The 15,260-nt window shown below is 36.4% G+C and overlaps 1 protein-coding gene across 2 annotated transcripts; it reads left to right on the top strand.

Moving 5' to 3' along the window:
• Positions 1-227: 227 nt before the first annotated feature.
• Positions 228-12,274, top strand: ptbp2a (polypyrimidine tract binding protein 2a). 2 transcript variants are annotated; one of them, XM_042751564.1, is made up of 14 exons: positions 228-379; positions 1,440-1,467; positions 3,758-3,827; positions 4,321-4,505; positions 4,642-4,782; positions 5,475-5,597; positions 5,761-5,871; positions 5,981-6,182; positions 7,147-7,262; positions 8,731-8,764; positions 9,893-9,985; positions 10,497-10,713; positions 10,798-10,875; positions 10,970-12,274. In XM_042751564.1, exons 1-14 carry the CDS (start codon positions 372-374, stop codon positions 11,133-11,135), a joined length of 1,572 nt encoding a protein of 523 aa, XP_042607498.1. In that variant the 5' UTR covers positions 228-371; the 3' UTR covers positions 11,136-12,274. The 2 variants fall into 2 exon arrangements, with proteins under 2 accessions (XP_042607498.1, XP_042607497.1); XM_042751563.1 differs by having other exon boundaries at positions 5,981-6,194.
• The last annotated feature ends 2,986 nt before the right edge of the window (positions 12,275-15,260 follow it).

Genomic DNA, 15,260 nt, shown 5'->3' with positions numbered 1-15,260 from the left:
AAAACCAAGCTCTGAGCAATAAAACTTTCTTCTAGGATCGGTTACATTTATTATTTTATGTAGTGCTTATAATAAAACATTATCTATTTAAAGTTGGTGTCTATGTGTTTTCTTAATATAGCCTATTACCGGTATTATTTTATATATTACAGGCGTACAGTAAATGGTGTATGAGTTTACAGTAGGTGTGTATCTCATATGTATAGTGTATTTACAGTAGGTGTGTGTATACGTGTTTCCTCGTGTCTCAGTTTCCGCCTCCATTTTGTCAGTGGTGTGTGTTTTTGTGTGTCTCTGCTAAAGCCAGTGAGGAGGAATAACACACACACACTAACTCTTCAGCGGGTTTATTTTTACACAGACCACCAGAAATGGACGGGTGAGCATTAAAAGCGCTCTTCATGTATATATTTATATAAAACAGTCATTTGAACGTGAATTAGAAGAGTTTATTCACACTTACCGGAATGCTAACGCTGCTAACACGCTAGCGCTCTAACACCTGCACAACTGTTGTTTCATAATCTTATTGTAACGGTTGTATTGTATTGTCTTGAATGAAATTACAAAATATAAAAAGGCAAGAACTCAAATGAGTAAACACAACAAAAAATGAGTCCAAAAACAGCAAGCATGCGTTAGCAGGTTAGCCTCACTAACAGTTAGCTGTTTGTTTGCTCACGTTGTGCACGCAAAATTAAACAGGGGTTTAATTAAGCGAGTCTTTTAACTAGTTTGAGTTATATTAATGTGCTAGAATTTGATCCCAAGTGGACCACATTTAGGTTGTAATTATATCTTTTGTTAGCCTCACGTTCACCATCAGAAAACGTATAAAATAAAACACCTCTCAGTGGTTATAAAATGTGTCGAGTTGCATTTTAAGCTGAAAAACGTCTAAATGTTGATTGTTAAAACAAGTTCTGGTTAACCAACTAGCCCCGGTTTGTACTCTAGGGCTGTGTGTCAAAACCTAGTGAACTGGTTGTTACCTAGACAGCATTCTGGACATTATAGTCCCCAAACCTAGTAACCTGGCTACCTACATTGCATTTTTGGACAACATAATGCCATAACGTAGTGATCTGCCTAACTAGTTTTCATTTTTGAGCATCTAAGTATCATAACCTAGTGACCTGCATACAGTATTAGCCTCAAAAGTAATTTAGCTAGATATCAAAATGAACTTTATAGTCACGAAGCCTAGTGAGCAGCCTATCTAGAATGTATTTATAGGTGCATTTCTGGCCTGCTAGAGGAAGAGTGGGATAAAGTGATGAAATACCGAAATGTTCATCATCTTAATTTGTTGTGTCATTGAATAATGGAGGGGATTTGAAAGGATTCAGATTAAAGGATTTCTAGCCCTCCCTTTTTTGCATGTAAATTTCTGGTGTTTAGTATCTGTCTGATCAAATCTCACATTGTGTTTTCAACAGCATTGGTGACGTCGCAGTTGGTGTAAAGGTAAACACTGTTTTCAGTATCCTTTGTGCAGTATGTAGTCTGAATGATGGATAGGTGGTTACTAAAGTAATCTCATGGAGGATTTTACAGTGCAATAGCAACCTGACAAAGACAGCACAGTACATCATGCATAACTATGAATATGATCAGGATTTAGTTTTTTAATAGATGGCTGCCTGTTGCAGTGGTGAAAACAAGTGGAAACCACAACAGAAATTTGACCCCATAGATACCAGAGGAGTCTGGTTAGTTGTTTCCTCTACCACTGTTACATAATAAACTAGGGTAAATATATATTTTTTAAATAATTACTCTGAGATAGGGTCTCTCGATTGCAAAATTGGCATGTAATTAAATGCTATACAAATAATTGGTCTTTAAAGTGTCAGATTTGCCATTAAGCTTAATGCAGATGCACCTGTAGAAGCAGTATATTTGCATTGAACTTGGAATGTTTAAGTCTTTGTACATAAATATTGAACATGAATATAAGTACTCATATTTTTTATCTTAATAGTAATACCTTAAATAATAAATTGTGCAAATATTTTAAATATTGTTTTTTTTTTTTTTTTTTTTCCTTCATGTTGTATGGAACCCAGCCACCCTTAATATTGCATTATGGCAATATAATATTGATGATGATGATTATTTTTTAATATTGGAATATTATCCAATAGTATTTCCACCCTACATTTGTCACATTAACATTCCATTTTAAGCCAGTCTGAAACCCATGAGTCATTAACCTCGCAAATGTTTCCAAAATATGACATTATGTATGATAAATGCAAGTGAATTTTTAGCTTTCACGCTTATGTGCATTTCTTGCCGTATTTGCTTAAAATGGCCTTGCTTAAAATTTCAATGGCAATGTCTGATTGGAATTAAAAATGAACAGTAATTGTTGTTATCTTAGACCTACACTGCTATCTCACGCTTTCTTATCCTTGGTTCATCCAAACATTGGCAAACTTTGCATAGTTGCCATTAACAGCCAGAATAGGATCTACACATTTTTGGTGGTAGATTAATACTGACCTTTATGAATTTGGGTCACTGAAAGTTTATCCAGTTTTGTCTTTAATTATTGCTGTCCTGTCGGACTTATAAGCTATAGGATAGAATATGTCTTCGCCAATTTTACTGTCACCTCATTCAAAAATACAATGTATGCTTTTTTTTAGTATTGCTGTCAGTAACATAATTTGTCTTCACAGGGTTTAGCATTTATTTCCTCTCTTTTTTTAAACGTATTTGCGTATTGTGTGGCGTCAAAGCCACACGAAAAAAGACAAAAAAGCCTAGGGTGATGCAAACGTAATTTGTTTTTGAATGGACAAAGAATTGCCAAGCCATTTAAGTGCATTATTGGATATTATGTGGCTGATTCTTTGTCGTTGAAAGAAAAGTGTTGTGCGGAAATGTAGAATTGTCCCTTATATATTAGATACAGGCCTGTTACAGGTCTCCATCTCCGCTTTTCATAAAATTAGGCTGGTAGTAATTGAATGGGGGCAGTTTATGTCCAAGATAGTTAGAGAAGAACTTGTTCTTTTCCAGAGATGCCTTCTGAACACAGGCCTTTTAACTCGGTTTGTTTGCCAACAACAGAATTTTCCTCCCCGGAAAACAATGTTAGCTGGTCTTTCTGGGAAAGCAGGTGGAAAAAGAAGCATTTGATCTTATTGCTTTAAAGGCCTTTTTTTTTTTTTCATTCTAATCAGTTTTGATGCTGAGGCTTGTCTGTTAAGACCTTGCCATCTCTTAATGCATTCTTCTGCTTTCGGTCGTTTCGATGTGAAACTTCACCATTCCCTTGATTGTTTGTAGTGTCGATGCCCAGAAGGCAGCAGCGGCAGCTGGGTTTATTGGCGCCGTAAAAGCAGCGTCCATAAAGAACAATTCGGTGGAATTTTTGGAAGGCACAAACCTGAGATGATCCTATTAGGAAGTTTGGTTTGCGCCGGTTCGCCATGTGCCTGCCGTCCCATCCGTCACTTTTAGCTGCACTTCAAGCGGCGGCCTGATCGCGCCGGGGCCCTTCGGGAATGTGGGCAGCTCAGGATGAGATGACAGTGTCTGACATCTTAGACTCAACAAGATTAAAGCAACAATCTAGAAAAATAAGGCGGAAAGGCAGAAGCGTGTGGACGTGTGTTTTATGTGCTGTGATTCCTTAAGATGTCCACAGAGAGCTGTATTTCATTGTTTGGTTGAGGGGATTGTGAAAGGAGAACATCTTTATTCGAGGGTAGGATTTTATTTTTCTCTTTGTGTGTCTCCGCAGAGAGGATCAGATGAGCTGCTGTCCGGCAGCATGTATAACAGCCCCAGTTCTGGGCTGAGCAGTATAAGCGGTAAGTGTCCCTGACTTCCCCCCCATTCAAAAATATTCAGATTTCTCGACTGTGAAGAGCATTAAAATAATCAAATTATAACAGATGTTTCAGTGTGATATCTGATCTGAGAAGATCCTATCTGGGAATAACCTTACGCTCTCCTGTAGGTGGGCACCCACGCTTAAAAGCATGTGACTGGAATTGCGATTATGTGTGTTCTGCATCTTATTACAGCTTCTCCAACAATAGATTTCAATATCTCGTTCAGTAGAGGAAAGACTTATCCGATTAAGAGCAGCTTTTGTTTCTTGGGTTCTATCCATTAAGGGTCTTGATTGGAAATGTAGTGTGAAATGTAATAGAAGGGAAACTTAAAGTACAGTTTAGACACACTTTCAGTCCTACCTGAGTAATTAAATCAGCATCTTTTGTCCTTATGATTTAGTAATTTTCCTCTAGAAATGTATCTATTCCCTGTATATAATGTCCTCTTTCGGTCCACTTTTGGCAGATACGACATCCAATGGCAGTGACAGCAAAAAACTTCGCGTTGAAGACCGAGTCGGCGATGCCCCACCATCCCGTGTTCTTCACATTAGAAAGTTACCCAACGATGTCTCGGAAACAGAGATCATTGCCCTGGGGCTTCCATTCGGAAAGGTCACCAATATCCTCACACTGAAAGGCAAAAACCAGGTGCATGGGCAAGCTGAAATGTTTTCAATTTCACTTTTGTCAGAGTTAGTGAGTGTTAAAAGAAATTTGCTATTTATAGTTCGACTAACGGTTTTGAGTTCATCTTACCTCATCACTGAAATCATTTTTGTTTTAGGCGTTTCTGGAGCTCAGCACAGAGGAAGCTGCCATGACAATGGTCAATTATTACTCAGCTGTGACGCCACACGTCCGTAGTATGCCGGTCTACATACAGTACTCCAATCACAAAGAACTCAAGACTGACAATTCAAACCAGGTAACAAATTACCTGACTTTTTCAGAAAATTTAAATACTTCAAGTGACAGCCAATCAGAAATTAAAATCCAACTATGCTGACCAGATTTTGTACCAGTGAGATTTTGCTTTGGGCAGAACAGGCAATAAACTTTTTTTTTTTTTTGGCTATGTATAGAGTGCATAGAAACTGTTGTATGGCCTTTTAAATTTACACTTCTGTTCAAAAGTTTACGATCTGTTCAATTTCTAAAATATTTCTCAAAGAATGTTATGCTCACCAAGACTGCATTTATTTGATAAGAAATGCAGTAACAACAGTAATTATGTGTAATATTATTACTAGTTTTCTATTTTAATATATTTTAAAATGCAGTTTATTCCTGTGATTGCAAAGCTGAATTTGTCATTACTTCAGTCTTCAGTAATGATCCTTCAGAAATCATTCTGATATGCTGATTTGGTGCTCAAGAAACATTTCTTCTTATTTTCAATGTTGAAAATACCTGTGCTGCTTAATATTTTTTTGGAAAACATTTGAATACATTTTAAGGATCCTTAGATTAATTAGTGAGAAAATGTTGTTGTTCGCTTTGCATGTAATTCAGATGGTTTCTTCCTGTCTAAATGAGCGTTTCTTGGCTAGAATGAGCTGCTATGAGGACCACACTATTCCCATTATGTTTAACATAGTGCTTGTAACTGATCTCCAGTCAGGTGGGACTCTCGCATCAGGGTCCAATTCTAGCGATGGTTGTGGTACGCCCTCCAGTCCAGTGCTGAGGATAATCATTGATAACATGTTTTACCCCGTCACCCTGGACGTGCTGCAGCAGGTAGGGGACGCCCCAGTTTGGATCAGCCTCTTATTGAAAGTTTATATTGGTGACAAATTGAGGTGCTGTTGATGCTGTGTGTTAATTCTGTTTTTTTTTTTTTGTAATGTCTTTTCCCCTCTGTTGATAGCTCCCCTCAATGCTCTGCTTTCTCTGTCAATAGATCTTCTCAAAGTTTGGCACCGTCATGAAAATCATCACATTCACCAAGAACAATCAGTTTCAGGCCCTGTTGCAGTACAACGATCCAAACAGTGCACAGCAAGCTAAAGTGGTGGGTTTGCTCTCAGCGGAAGTTCATGTGAAAAGCCCTACGAAGACGACACATTCTTTCTGTCTCTCTCGCCTTGTTCTTTTTTCTATCTTTTTCTCTTTTGTTCTAGGCTCTAGATGGTCAGAATATATACAACGCCTGTTGTACCCTTCGCATAGACTACTCAAAACTTGTCAACCTGAATGTAAAATACAATAACGACAAGAGCAGGGACTATACTAGGCCAGAGCTTCCTGCTGGAGATGGGCAGCCGCCTGCTCTGGACCCCTCTGTGGTTGCTGCCCTGGGTAAAGATTCCGGTTCCCTGCTCGGTAAGATCCCAGGTACTTGTCCCTTTTTTATTATCTTTTTTGGTGTGAAATTCATTCAGTGTTTGTTGTCTTCAATCACATGCCCTAATGCAACCTCATTGCAAACCTGTATGACTCTGTGAAACACCAAACAAATAAAAGGAAACTAAATTAAATTAGCATGAAAACAAAAACAAGTAACCCTCAAAAAAGATCCAAATTAAAAACAAATGAAATGTGATGCTTATGGAGTGAGACAGCAAGATGTGATGCAACAACCAAAGACGTTCATCTTTGTATCTGTTGAGTACTCAAGAAGACAAAATGGCCATTGGTTGTCAGTTCGATTGTCAGCCAAAACCATCATTTGTTCATAACGTGATTGATTCTGAGCACTGCTGAATGGGGACAGTATTTTAATCAGCATCATTGATTTAACTCCGTCTGTCTGAATGGTGTGAAAATGAAAATAGAAAGCTGTGTTTATAAAAAACTGAATATAATTGGAATGTGCTCTTAAGTACTGTAAAATGTCACGTAGGCCCTTGTCTCTGAGTGCCTTGACTGACCTTTTCTCAGAGATCTACTCACAAGGCCTCTTAATTTAAAATGCAATTTGACATTTCCCCTGCCACGTAATCAGGAAGGTATTTTATTGATATTAGGCTTAAAATGATTAGGTTTTTAAACCCCACTTGGTCTTAACCTGGTCCCTCTCACATCAGGATGAAGAACTAATATGTTTTACCTGTGTGTAATTCAGCTTTTATTGGCTGTCACATCTAAAACAGACTTGAGATGGTGTCTAGGCTACTTTCTTTAACTTTTCTCTAAAGTTAAAGTTGGCTGAATGGCTACCTATTAAATATACAGCATCACCCTACAAATTTTGCAGTTCTGTTTATGTATGCTCATGTATGTTATATAATTTTTAATGTAACTTCTGGACTAGAATGCCCATTTACACCTCCCTGTGTGATTCCAGGTGCTCTGAGCCCGTTGAGCGCGGCGGCTGCTGCCGCTGCTGCAGCTGGAAGAGTTGCTCTGTCTGGGCACTCGGGAGCCAGTGGAGTGCTGCTCGTTAGCAATCTAAATGAAGAGGTCAGTGTACTACTACATATCAACCTCTCCTTCACATTTACATATTTCTGTTTGTCATGTCATGCCATGTTATATGTTTAGACTCATAGAAAATGCCACTTCATTTATAAGATTTAGTCCTATTTGTATTTGCAGAGTGCTGTAGCCCCATTAGCATTGTCACTCACACCCTTGTTGCGCAAATAACTTTAAATTAAATACTCTGGTTATATTTCAATCTCAAAATATAAAGCTTATGTTTTCAATTAAATAACGACAAAACTATTTCAAATTGATTTTTTAAAAAATAAGATGTATTCTTAAGTTTCCATCATGGTATTTGTTTAATGCAAGTAGTACAAATTGTGAAGACAGTTGGTGGGTCCAAAGCCAACTATTAGATGTCCTTATTATTTGCTTAATTTACTTTTATTTCAAATCTAATTTCATATTTTTATTTTGAGGTGAAATATGACCCAGACATTTCTTTGTGAGGTTCACCATCTCATGTCTTTCTTAAACCCACTTGTTTTTTATAATAACGACACTCATTGATTGTATTATCTGAATCCATTAGTTCTGGTTTAACAACTTTCTGGTCATATACCATGTAACTTCCACAGAGCGAATAATTCTTTCTTTTTTTATAAACTGTCTTACTCTCACTCTTTGAAAGCTAATGAACCATGGACGTGGCACTACCCTTTTGCTCATCTGATAAAATCAACAAATTTTCAGTGTGATTACACGTCAATCCTCACGTATTGGTGTGGGGTCAATTGTGACTTTGTCTGTCCACACCATAACTTTAAAAGGTGGTTTCATGTCTACACAAGCATGGCAATCACAAAGAACCGGGTAAAACTCTGTGAATCAAATGCTTGAAACTGTGACGCTTTCAGCTTTTCCTGGTCTTCAATCTCCTGCATGCCTCTTGAAAACATCATAACTCTACCGTTGTTCAGATCATTATTATCATTATCCGATGCTCCACTTTATTTTTTAGTGAATGTATCCTTACCCTGGTACTGGGTAACTACATTTGGCACAATTATTTGCTTATACAATGTAGAAATGCATAAAGCAGCCATTCTCTGACCAAACTCCTGCACTTTCTGTGTACTGAACTGTATTATATTTTTTGTCCCCCCTCCATTTATATTCTGCATTTGCTTCCCTCTTTTATCCATTTTGATTTTGTCTCTTTCATCCTGTCTTTCTCTGTCTCTTTTTCTTTCTCCCCTCATATCCTGTTTTTTATCCCTTCTTTTTGCCACGCCTTGACCACACCTTGTTGTTCATGTTTTTTTTGTTTGTTTTTTTTTTTTGCTTGAACAAAACTTCGGACACCCCAATTAACTGCCCTGAACCATGATCCATGACCACTTCACCATTCTGCGGGAAACCACCCTCCGTTATGGATGATCTGTTCATCTCCGCTCTTCCTCGACTCTTCTCTCTGTCCGCTTGCTCCTCTCTCCTTCTAAAGATGGTTACGCCCCACAGTCTGTTTACCCTCTTCGGTATGTTCTTGTTAGCTCTACTTTTTTGTTTTGTTTCTGTTATTCTTATTATTCATGTGCTTTATTTCTTTTGTTTAAAGTCAGCATGCAATGAAAATCTACATAATTGAATTCATTATTAAAAGTTCCTATAAATTTTGGCCAATAATTTCCTTTTATGCCCAGTGCTGAGTATTGATGGATTTTGCAAGTCTGAGAACCCATATTCAAATAAAAAATATTTTTGCTTTTAGACCTTATTTTGCAGTCAACAAAGAATTGAACTGGTTTTATTGGCAATAAACATTTAAATTAATCCATCTTTTGAAATAATTTTTCTGTGGCTTTCACTATGTTTGTTTATCTGTATTTTGATATTAAAGAGCCAATTAAGTGGAAAAAGATAATTATTTGTTAAAAAATATCATTTAAAACCAATTATTGGTTTGATGTATTGACTTCTTTTTGCTGACCAATAGTGTACTAGTTTAGTAATTGTTGAAGCTACTTTTCTAAAATATTACAAATAATTAATGCAGACACTTATATATAATATAATGGCACTTTAATTTCTTAATAGCAGTGAACTTTACATTCATTTTTTGCCTCAAAAGTGGATGCTGGTTATGGTGTAGCCCTTTAATCAACTGCAAACTCACACTCAGGCTCTGTTCTAGCATAGAGCATCCATTTTTTATTAATCAATTCCAAATGGATAAAATCGGATCCAGCCCTACATATTCTTCCTGTTGAATGTTCTTGGAAGTACATACAATTACGGAAATAAAATGGATTGCGAATACCATTGCATGTTGACTTTAAACCATTACCATTAATTGGCTTTTAGAGTAAAAGTCTTTTGCTTTTTTATTATTTTATTTTCAGGCTTTTGAAGTATTTAATTTGTTTCAGTGCATGTGATCTTTGGTTCAGTTTGCACAGTATTTATGTTCCTTCTTAGTTCTTAAATTCATTTTGAATTTGAGGGTGTATATATCCGAGTCTTCTTGTCAGGTTGTGATTAGTTTTCTCCATTTCGATGAACATTCTGTGAGTCTATCGGTCTATCTTTCCACTCTCGGAGTCTCACTCCTTACTCTTTCCTCCCTCTCTCGTTTCCTCTCCGGCTTTTGGCTGCTCTGTTCGCAGGGGTTTATGGGGATGTGCAGCGTGTGAAGATTCTTTTTAATAAGAAAGACAGCGCACTGATACAGATGGCCGATATGAACCAGGCTCAGCTTGGTAAGACTGCATACTGAAACATTCCTAACAGCACAGCCGTTATTGTCAATTAAGTTGCAAAATACACTTTGGTGTTAGATGATTTGATTTATTTTAATTTTTTAAAATAAATTAATACTTTTATTCAACAAGAATGCATGAAATAGATCAAAAACAACAGTAAAGACATTTATAATGTTACAAAAGATTTCTATTTCAAATAAATATATATTTTTTGCATTTTCTATTTATCTAAGTATCATGATCTCCTTTGAAATAAACTGATTTCAACATTAAAAATAATAAGAAATCTTTCTTGTGCACCACATCAGCATATTAGGATTTGTGAATGAGTAGTGGTTGCTGGAAATTCAGCTTTGCCATCACAAGAATAAATTACATTTTAAAATATGTTCAAATAATATTTTACAGTATTACAGTTTTTACAAAAAAAAAAAAGTAGCCTTCATAAGCATGAGACCTCTCGTTTCTCACCACTTCATTTCTCTTTGTTTGTTTGGATGTGCCTCAGCAATGAGCCATCTGAACGGTCAGAAGATGTATTCAAAGATCATTCGCGTTACGATGTCGAAGCACCAAACCGTTCAGTTACCTAGGGACGGTTTAGATGACCAGGGCCTCACGAAAGACTTCACAAACTCACCACTGCATCGTTTCAAAAAGCCAGGGTCCAAGAACTTCCAGAACATTTTCCCTCCTTCTGCCACGCTGCATCTGTCAAACATCCCGTGAGTAAAAAGCTCTATTCGGCACTTGTCAATCTTTGTGTCCGTCGTCGGGGAGCTAAGTAATTTTTCTGTCATGTTTTGAAGGCAAGACATAACTGAAGAAGACCTCAGAGTCCTGTTCTCCAACTCCGGTGGCACTGTGAAAGCTTTCAAGTTTTTTCAGTAAGTCTGTCCCCCGTTCAGATCCTCATCAAATGATGCTTTTGCCTTTTCTTTCATTCATGTGACCATTTTTGCCGGCCTTTTTTCTCCGCAGAGATCATAAAATGGCCCTAATTCAGATGACAACCATCGAGGAAGCTATTCAATGCCTCATCGACCTCCACAATTACAACATGGGTAATAACCACCACCTGAAGGTCTCCTTCCAAATCAACCATCTAAAGCAACCCGAGAGGTCTTGCTCCCAACTGCTTTTCTAGCGTTACCTGTTGACTGTTTAAATACACTGGGGACCACAATTTTGAGAATTTATTTTCCCAAGTTTCATTCCACAAGAAGTTGTTGAAAGAAGGAAATATAGTGACTGTTTCCAAGGACATTTTTTACCCCGTTTCCTCTTGTCAGCGCTCTGACACATAACCTCTTCAGTGGCGGAAAGGTGTTGTGGTGTAAAGTCTGAACCTCTTATAATAAACAGAAAAGAATGTGCCTTACAAAACTTGCAGAAATCTTTTCATACTTCATATTCTCAAACCCAGTTAGTCATCTGAGGGTTAGATTAAGTTTTGTTAAAACAAACAAACAAACAAAAAAAAATAATCCCTTTTGTGTCTAATCTGTATAATGTAAAGCCTCTCAGACATTTCCTTTATATTTTTTTGCAGTTTGACTTTTCAGTTCTTAATGTCTGTGACATTTTGATTTAAGAATTGTAAAGAAAACTGTGATTCTCTAGTGATTGACACAATGAGATGTTAGGCCCATTCTAAACCCACCAATCCTGCAAAACCTTATGTTGTTTGAAAGGAAACAAGAGAATGAAACCTTTTTATTTGCTCATTTTAAACCATTGTTTCCTAGCTTTTGTTTAATCTATGTGCATTGTCTTTATCCTAAGTGGGAAGTTATGACATACTTTTCTCTGCATGTACCAACTGGTGCATCTTTATTCCTAGTGTTGCATGGATTGGAAATTACTTCTTTGTGTTAATTTTAATTTTCATTTTTTTTGAAAGATGACTACAGTAGAAGGGACCAAAGTTCATGTGCCTAAAGTCTTAATTTACTCCAAGATTGAGCATTTTAGTTCACTTCTTAGTAAAAAAAAAAAAAAAAAGAGGCTCGTGGACAGGCTTATGAGAAGAGCTGAAAAAATAAATAATATTGATTGGCGATCCACATTACGATTTATTAGAGGGACAAAAGGATTGTGTATTTTTTTTTTTTTAAACCCTGCGGGAATGTATGATTTGGCATAAGTCTAGATGTGGCACAATTAAAATAATTTTTCTAACAAAAGTGGGAAGATTTGACTGTTGTGTGTTTTGATTTCTCTTACTCTTTCCTGTTTTCTGCTTTTATCTGTAGCATGCTCAATAAACACGTGTGTAGTTCTGTATTTGCTTTCTCTCTCTCTTTCGCCCTCCACGGCTGTCTGTTCCCTCTTTTAATGGTTCTCACATTTTGTTCTTTTTCAGAGTGGGAAAAAACTTCAGAAAGTTTGAAGTGTCAATAATTTTGGCAAAAACTGATTTGGCCAAAAATTAATTTAGATTTGTTTGGCAAGAAAAGTGTTAAAAATACCATTTCCCACTCTGTAATCCTTTTGCTTGTGACCCATCCATCCTTCCTGGATATGAAATTGCTTTGCCTTTTACTTGATCCTTTTAGTTGACACTTAATTCTGTATCACATGATCATGTGCTTCAGCCCTTCCACTCCTAAAAACATTGATCCTTGCAGTGAATTTCTTAGCGTTTCCCTTTTTTCTTTTAAATTAGTCTGAATTGCTTAATTTTGCATGTACTTTAAAACAATCCATGCCCTTCATTTATTTCTGAATGTTCGGTAATCTCTTTGTTTTTGAATATGCTCTGAGACTATTGTTTTTATAATTAAGTACTACTTTTGTGATACTACGTGTTTGACCAAGCATTGAAAATATATTTTCTTTATCTTCAGAAGAAGATATTTTTCTGTTGTCATTTAAAACATTAAAAAAATCTGAGCCACATACTTATGTGGTTTGAATACATTTTATTGAAGGTGGTAGTTTGGAAATTTCAGATCAGATTTAAAGTTGTTTTTAGTTATTCAGGATGTAATGTCCAATAATAATGTTTATTAGTGTTCAAATTCACACATTTTCACTCATTATATCCCCATGTAGTGAATATATGGTGTTTGCTATATAGTGAATAGCGAACTAATGAACAATTTAAAGATTGCAGACACAGCATGTACATAAATATATGAGTAAAAACACAGTAATGCTCCATTGCTTATGCTGTATTGTGCATCATTATGAAATCTCTGGGTGAGATGTCATAATGGACATAAGCAGAGGAAAAAATTCAGTTTTTGTCTCTCAATCCACAACAAACCCTTTTTTGCATTAGCAGTTGCATAAGAGTGTTTCTCGGCATCATGCTGATGCAAAAGACCAGATTTGAAAACAAAACTTGTGTGCAATGAAACCTAAATGTGAGCATATATTTTCATATATGAATATTTTGTCACTTTCTAAGTCTGTAGGCTGTGAGGCTTAAACCACTAGTCACATGGGTCCGAAAGTTTTTTCTTTGCCTAAAACAAAGGTTTTCTAACTCCCCCTTCAGCATTCCTTCATTTCACCACTTTCTCGCTTTGTGCCGTTATTGAGTCTCTGTGTTGGATGGTCGCTCTGTGATGGACGTCCTGTCTTGCCTTGTCTGATGAAGACGATCCTCTAGCCTGTTTCAAAGTTGGGTTCCGGATGCTGCAATTCATCACAGGCCAGACGGCAGCGTTGCTCCACGCTGCTTTTATTTTGCACACTTAAATCGAAACACTCGTGTTCTCGATCTACCTTTATAAACAAAAATTACACAATAAATCAGAGCAGGGACCCAGACCAAATCAATACCTCGTCTGGAGCGTGAATCATGTGCTCCAGACATCTGTATCCACCCGCCGTTACGCTGGCATGGGGAGGGAGCTGGTCTTCTCCCCTGGCCTTTTGTTTTCCATGTAAACCATTCTTGCTTGGAATAAGACCATTGGTGAGGAGATTTACACCTGATGTCTTAATGTAGAACAAAGCTATATGTCAGTTAGTATTTTTGCTCATTCACCGTTTTACGATCAAGTTTTTCTAGGTTCTTTTCAGTGCTAAACACAGATGGCGAAAATAATGTTTGTAGGAAACAAATTCAATACTCAAAGTATTTCATAAAAGATTGGCGTTTAGTATTTCTGCTGATTTTCTGTATAGAGAAAAATGCATCGAATACATTGTGTTGAGATGCTATATCCCACAATTCTGTGCATTCAACTTCCACTTACTGTAGGAAGGAACTGTAGATATCATATGCAGTATTTGATTTGAACAGAATGCCAAGAGTTTTTTTACACACAAATGAATAAAAAAAAGCTAAATTTGTTATTTCAGATTATTGTTGCATTATATGTACTTTATTAAAAAAATAGCAAATTACATATTTAACAGACGCTTTTATCCAAAGCCAAAAATATCACAATAAATATAAAAAGGGATAGTTCTAACATGTGTTCCCTGGGAATTGAACCCACAACCTTTTGCACTGCTAACAATGCTCTACCACTGAGCCACAGGAACACTAAATTAGCAGTAGATATAGTTAAAGGGATAGTTCACTTAAAAATGAACATTCTGTCATTAATTACTCACCCTCATGTCTTTCCAAACCCTTAAGATGTTCGTTCATCTTTGGAACAAATTAAGATTTTTTTTTTTATGAAATCCAAGAGCTTCTGACCCTGCATAGACAGCAATGCAACTGAAATGTTCAAGGCCAAGAAAGGTAGTAAGGACATCGTTAAAAAAGTCCATGTGACATCAGTGGTTCAATGGGGCTGCGAGAATACTTTTTGTGTGCAAAGAAAACAAAAATGACTTCATTCAACAATATCTTCTCTTCCGTGTCAGTCTTCGACACTTTGGAAAGACATGAGGGTGAGTAATTAATGACAGAATTTTCATTTTTGGGAGAGCTATCCCTTTAAGCAATATTACACAAGTTATTGTTTATGTTTTGATGAAAATATCTTTTAAATTTAAAACCCAAGCTCCTGAAATATGATTATAGTAAGTACAAGTTGTTACAATGAGTAATGTTGTCAATACAACATTGCAAATTCTTTATACTTTTGTTTTTCATTGTTCATGTTTTTGCGTTTTGTTACAAAAAGTGTGCATTCACAAAACATTGTTAAAGATACTGTATCCCACAGTGCCATTCCTGGAAAGAACTGTAGATAATACCAGATGCCATTTTTGACTCGTTTGACTAGACTGCCAAGTTAAGAAAATTTTTACACACATATAAAAAGAAAAAGAAAGAAGCAAAAAGTTGTTTTTCTTTTTC

The sequence above is a fragment of the Cyprinus carpio genome, chromosome B24 (assembly GCF_018340385.1).
Source record: "Cyprinus carpio isolate SPL01 chromosome B24, ASM1834038v1, whole genome shotgun sequence".
In the NCBI taxonomy this organism is placed as follows: domain Eukaryota; kingdom Metazoa; phylum Chordata; class Actinopteri; order Cypriniformes; family Cyprinidae; genus Cyprinus; species Cyprinus carpio.
The sequence above is the reverse complement of the archived record's forward strand: the minus strand, read 5'-3'. Positions and strand labels throughout refer to the sequence as shown.

Coding starts and splice junctions, on each gene's coding strand:
- ptbp2a (XM_042751563.1), top strand. Junction 5,598..5,760: donor CCCTGGACGTGCTGCAGCAG/GTAGGGGACGCC, acceptor CTCTGTCAATAG/ATCTTCTCAAAGTTTGGCAC. Junction 10,714..10,797: donor CTGCATCTGTCAAACATCCC/GTGAGTAAAAAG, acceptor CATGTTTTGAAG/GCAAGACATAACTGAAGAAG.